Raw genomic sequence first — 6,496 nt, forward strand, 5'->3', positions numbered from 1 at the left:
AAATTAAATGCTCAAAAGAACCAATTTGGTATCTTCTTAAAGAATCTGGCAAAAACCCTCAAGAATGCTTAAATGAGGTACACTTGTTTATAGATAGAACAAAAGGACAACTGTCAATATTCAATATATAGCTACTTCAAAGGTAAAATACAAAGGATTAAACCAAAACTGCCACATAAAACATAAATAGTGCTACCTTGTCAGAGACATAAATAGTGCTACCTTGTCAGAGATATTTAGTTTTTGTAGACATAATACTCTCTTATTTGTTTCTTTATTTTATTCACAGATTATATAGCTCATTGCTTAACCTAAGATTAAAAATAAAAACCCAAAAAAAGAAAGAAATCCAAGAATTTACAAAAAAAAAAAAAAAAAAAAAAAAAAAAAGGTGAAAAAAAACAAAGATTTTAGGTGAAGGTTCAAAATTTACATACAGTTGTTGGTTTTGGTATTGTTTTATGGTCTAATGATCAAGCAGTATGAGTGTAGGTGTGATTAAAAGCTCTGCTTAATCTATCAAGTATGCCACTAGCTTTTCTCTTGGCCCTTGAAGTCCCATCTTGTGCAAGCTGTGACAATGTCCCATACGCGCGCTCCTCTTCGCGCAACTCTCTCAATTTAGACCTATCGTTCACGCATATTGTATAGAGGATGGCGATGCAATTCTCCTTGTTCCGAGCACACGAGCTTTCCCTCATAATGCTTAGTAAACATGGGACAGCCCCGAGATCAGACAGCTCCTCCACGGCCCTCTGATGGGTTGATAGCATTGCTAGAATTGCCAATAACTCGTCGATGTGTACCCCATTATTGATCTTCTTGAAAATCACCTGGACTGCTCCTTCACGGACGACCATTGTCTTATTTTCTTTGATAATGCATAGGTTGAATATAGCCGAGGCAGCATCCTTCACTGCCATTGGATGTCCTTCGTCTAAAAGTTCTATCAAAGGTTTTAATGCACCGGATTTCCCGATTAGGACCTTGTTCGAGTCAAGGGCAGATAGTGTGAAGAGGGCAGCTGCTGCATTGCTCCTTGTTTCCGGTGTTCCACATTGTAATGCATCTACTAGTATTTTGATCACCATAGGTGACTCGGCAACAAGCTTCTTGTTGCTATCATGGATCGATATGTTCAATAGAGTTGTGATCAAGTCCTCTTGGAGATCAGGGTGACTCATCTCATTACTCCCTGATGAAAAGGATCCTCGCCTTTGTGTTAAGGGTTTTAACAACCGAGGTGTAGCCTCAGTTGATTCACCAAAAAGTGCCCGAAATGAGGGCATTCGCTTGGTAAGGAGTCGGAGTTCTTTAGCTGCTGCCTTTTGTTCCCCAATCGACTTGGACATTTTATCAAGCAAAGCAGAAAAATAGTCTCGATCAGCCTCAGTGGCTCCTTCCTCATTTACATACCCAACAGTTTCGGGATTCTCTATCCCCCGGCTCTCACACCATTGATTGATCATTTCCCTAACCAAAAAATTCGGAGTTAGGAGCGAGTGTGAGAGGACTTGTTGCGTAATTGGACATACCCTATGCCCTGCTTTCAGCCACTTCTGGATAAACGGTCTATCATAAGTCTGATACATGTCAAACAGAACCCAATTAGCAACATAAAAAAGCAATATTATCCAGATTCTTCAAATAATTGATAACAAAAGCAATTCGTCTCTAAAACAACAATATCATACTTAAAGATTAAGCACATTAAAGTTAAGCAGTATCACTCTTACGTCACAAAGAAAGTACATAGTCCAAATCACGACAAAATTGTTAATCAACTAAAGTGGATTAAGCTAATTACATTATTATATCAAAAAGGATAAATAAAGCAAGAATTACAGGAGACCAGGTTAGAAGGATTCTTGCACTAGGGTTTCCAGGGTTCTTAATATTATTTTTAATCAAAGCGAATTAAATCAAGAATTACAGGGGACCAGTTATTAGACATTCTCCTAACAGGATTTTAAACAAATTCTAAATTGAAATATTGAATTTTTTTTCGAGCTAGATTACTTGGTAGCTATGTAATTTCGAATGGTGTTCAATGAAGAACAGATTAGTCATAAGCATTTTATTTTTTTCGGGGTGACAATAACAAACAAATGCACTTAGTCCAACACTCAAGCCTAACATTAATCACTAGTGTCAATAGTTCAATACTCAATAACAACCAGATGCACATAATCAACCTATAATTAATCACTAGTGTGATAGTGTAGCAACAATGAGGTATTGGCCTAATGACAAGACAATGACCGAGGATTTGTATACGTAAGTCCAGATTCAAATTCCCATCTCCATGTGTAATTTGCAATGCCCTTATCGCTCAAGTGGACCCCGAAAAACATTAAATAGTGTCTTTGTATATAATAGTGTCTTCGATGTCAACTAGCTTAGTCGATCAAAGACCATTAATCAAATCTAGACTGCATTAATCATCGCCGACAACCAAAAATAAAAAGAATCATTAGTGTCACTAATCAAATTCTCTCAATCACCCACCTAAAAAGAAGGTTGAAACTGTTCCAAAATGACAAAATTGAAGAATTCATACGACTCAATAACGCACAATTCATTGTATAAAGCCAGAATTAGATGCTTAGCATTGAAATAAAGCTAACCATTACTTTAGTTCTGACAAGAATCAGAATTTTTTTTCTTCACTGATAATGACACTTATTGAGCAAAAACCCAAAAAACAACTATTTCAAAATTTTCAAAAATCAGAATCAAATTAATAATGTGAGAACAATTGAAACAATAATACAATCAAGATTAATTGGTAAACAATAAAAATCAAAACATTACAATTATTAACCAACAAAATAATATTTTACCTTATATTTAATTACGAAATTATGCAATAATGAGTAAATATACTCAATTAATCAGTAAAATTGAAATTAAATCAAATTAAATTAAATTAAAAAATAACCTGGCCAGTAGAGATGATAACAGGATCTCGCATGAGTTGTTTAGAGAGAGGACAACGAAACTCAGGAGGACAAGAAGAGAAAGACCCATCATCTAAACGCAAAGACGACGTCGTTTTCTTCAATTTAGCCTCTTTTAAAGCAGAAAGAACATCTTTTGCTTTATCAATGGCGTCAACAACAGATGAAGAAGACGAATTACTCGAATTTGAAACACAATAATCATCACTACTATCATTATAATTAAGATTATTAATGTGATCTTCTTCTTCTAATATAGTTTTAACTAATAATCTAAGCTCTTTTTTCAACTCATTTACCCTAATTGTATCTCCCTCTGAAACTACCCCTGTTTTTGCCATCCAAAATTAAATTTCGTTTTTTTTGAAAAAAAAATTGAAACCCAGATCGAATCTCACACCCAATTGAATTGGGTGTTCATCAAAATTTAATCTTGGTGAGTAATTTTGTAGAATTTATAAAAATTAAAAATCAACTATACAAGAAAACAATTTTTTTTTTTTTTTTTTTTTTTTTTGGAGAAAGAAGAGAGAGAGAGAGTAGTGAGTGTAGGAATGGGGGCACGAGGAAAGGCAGAGTGAAGAAGGAGGGAATAATAAATAGTAAAAATAAAAACAAAAAAGGAAATATAAATAATAAAAAAATAATAATTTGGAGGAGAGATCAAGAAAAAAATGGGACCCAAAAGGTCCACAATGCACGCCACCAAGGAATCCACAGGAGAGACCAGCTGGCTTTAACGCGGAGGAGAGAGAGAGAGTGAGTGAGTCGACTCGTCTCACTTAAGATGATGAGATCACTCTCTCTTGTTTTCTCTCTCTTTTGGACTTTGAACAAACTAGTGAGGTTTTTTGGATCTTCTTGAATGAATTCCAAATGTTGTACTTGGAGAGTTGGAGTTAGAGGTGAGTTTTATGAGACTTTTCACCTAGATTTAGGGATTTTATTTAGGTGAGTTGGATGCGGATATTGGTCCCTTTATTTCCTTTTCCATTTAAAATTATGAAATCTAATATTCGATCCTTGTTTGACTGGCTACTTGAATATCTAACTTAAACTGTTTGTCTCTCTTTATTTCCTTTCACATTTAAAATTACAAAATTTAATTCATTATCCGATCCTTGTTTGACTAGCTACTCGAATATCTAACTTATTATGTCCGTCATCACACATTTTTATCCGTTTTAATTTAAATGTATACATTTTATCACTCCCTCCGGCTTTTGATCTAAAGTTTAATTTAATTCTTTTAGTGTTACATTTAGAGAAAAAAATCCTACTGTTTAAAATAAAAAATAATAAAATTAATTTTTTTAAAAAAAATTAAAAAAAAAAAAAAAAAAACAAACAAACAAACAAACAAAACCATGTACTGTATGTTTGTATTGTCGGATTAATCAAGAGATATATTTAAAAATTTTATATTTTTTTTACTAATTTGCAATTAAAGCTATTAGTGATCAAATATGTGTCCCGGTAAATATATCGATCAAACGGTTACATTTAAAAATACAGGGGAAGTTATTTAATTTATACCCTCTATAATATTTTGTTCTTACAATAATTTAATTATGAAATAATAAGTTTGATCATGTTTTCTTCTTGATGTAAATAAATTATTGTGTAATTACTACTTCGTACGTATATTGTACACAGTACATACTAGGTTTCAAATATCAACATTTTACTTAAAAATTGCATAAATATTTATGACCAAACTTAAACATTTTTCATATATGTTGTCAATGTAACAAACTATAGGAGGTGTCTTTTCTCATTGACTGAACTAAACTGGACTTATTAGAGCTGAACTGATGAACTGAACTGAAATAAATATGTTATGAGAGAAGGAAATTAGGAGCTGAATTGAACTGAACTGAACTTATTAGAGTTGAACTGAACTGTTGAAAATAATCTGATGAGAACGGGACCTAAGTATTTAGAAAAACCGGAGAATGATTTCAACACACTTAATTACACAAAGTATAATCATAATCACATTTAAGATACTTTGACATCTCATGTCTTAGATAGAACAATTCTCAAAATCAAGTAAGATAATTGACATCTATAATGATATTATATTATTACTAGATAGATATGGGGGCGCATTGGAGGAAATACACCCTAAAATTTACCCTTGTACCCACTATCCATGCTAGATATATGATTTCTACCATCATAAGAGTCATAACTAACCTACCAATTCCCATCTAAATGGGTCAAGTGCGAGATGGGTCATCTCTAATAAAACTCGCCCAAAACCTACAGCATCCTTACCTTACCTAAATTATGTGTCAATTAAGACTCAAATTGACAGTCGTTGCTCGAAAAGCAAAGGAATTGTTACCGTTTAATCTATGAAATTTTATTGCTTAGTTTATCACACCGACTATAATGTTAGTCACTTATTTTTTAATTTTTTATAACAACATTTATCATCGGTTACATTTTTTTCTCTCTCATCAAATTAAACCAGTTATTATTTTGACACCTAAGTATAATTTAAAAAAAAAAAAAAAAAAAAAACCTATATTACATACAAATATACAATGACCCGAGATATCATGCATGCATGCCAACAATTATATATTTTTTTACTATATTTACAACATATAACTATGAATATACTACTCATAAATATAATTTCCCCTCACTTATATCCAACCAATTACACTAAATTAAAAACATAAATTTCATTTTACATTTGCCTCAAAAAATTTCATTTGACATGTATTGGCTGGCCATCAATAACTTGTGTCTTACGAAAAGTCATTCTATTCATATTTCATCTCATTGTATCTCTAAATGTATGTTTTTTTTTTTTTTTGAAACAATCTCTAAATGTATGTAATATATATATATAATAGTTGTGGAACGATATGATTTTGATATCCTTTACTCCGATTAATTAAAATTAGATGGGGGACAAGATACGAGTATGAAATTTAATGTATTTTTATTATTTAACTATTATTAGGTCAGGATTGCATTGACTCTCTTAATTAATTTGGTTGCTTGAATATAGATATGGGGCAAATCCTGAAAAAAAAAAAGAAGAAGAAAAAGATGAAAGATATGATCAGTATGGAATAATTTGCTTAATAAAGTCTTGAAAAATGCATACAATGATATTTATAAGGGTTTACATGGTATTAGTAATTTATTTGTATATTAATACTTAAAATGAACAAATACGGATCAGAATACATAATATTGTATTGGTACGGTCTTAATATGTATTACACTATGCTCTCCCCTCAAAAAAAAAATGTATTACACTATGCTCCACTCCGTATGGAACAATAAATAATACTATATAAGAATGCTTAAGCGTAATCAGCTCATCAATAAGTAAACGTAGTATAATACAGTAAATAATAATGTTTGGTGATTGCATGCAAATAAAACTAACCCTAATTTTATTATACAAACTGTGTTTTAAGATTGTTTAGTCATTCGACTTTAAAGAAAGAACAAATTAAAATTAATACTCAAACCAAGTTTTATAAAATTTAACAAAGGAAGTAAAGCTT

At 31.7% G+C, this 6,496-nt stretch overlaps 1 protein-coding gene across 1 annotated transcript; it reads right to left on the minus strand.

Annotated features, from left to right (window-relative positions):
* Positions 1-255: 255 nt before the first annotated feature.
* LOC145570296 (U-box domain-containing protein 9-like) lies at positions 256-3,538 on the minus strand. The gene is made up of 2 exons (XM_081629334.1): positions 2,942-3,538; positions 256-1,583 (listed from the first exon to the last, which is right to left on the minus strand). The coding sequence occupies exons 1-2, from the start codon at positions 3,299-3,301 to the stop codon at positions 474-476; spliced, it is 1,470 nt and encodes a 489-aa protein (XP_081485460.1). The 5' UTR covers positions 3,302-3,538; the 3' UTR covers positions 256-473.
* Between the last annotated feature and the right edge of the window lie 2,958 nt (positions 3,539-6,496).

Source organism: Chenopodium album, chromosome 12 (genome assembly GCF_948465745.1).
Source record: "Chenopodium album chromosome 12, dcCheAlbu1.1, whole genome shotgun sequence".
NCBI lineage: Eukaryota > Viridiplantae > Streptophyta > Magnoliopsida > Caryophyllales > Amaranthaceae > Chenopodium > Chenopodium album.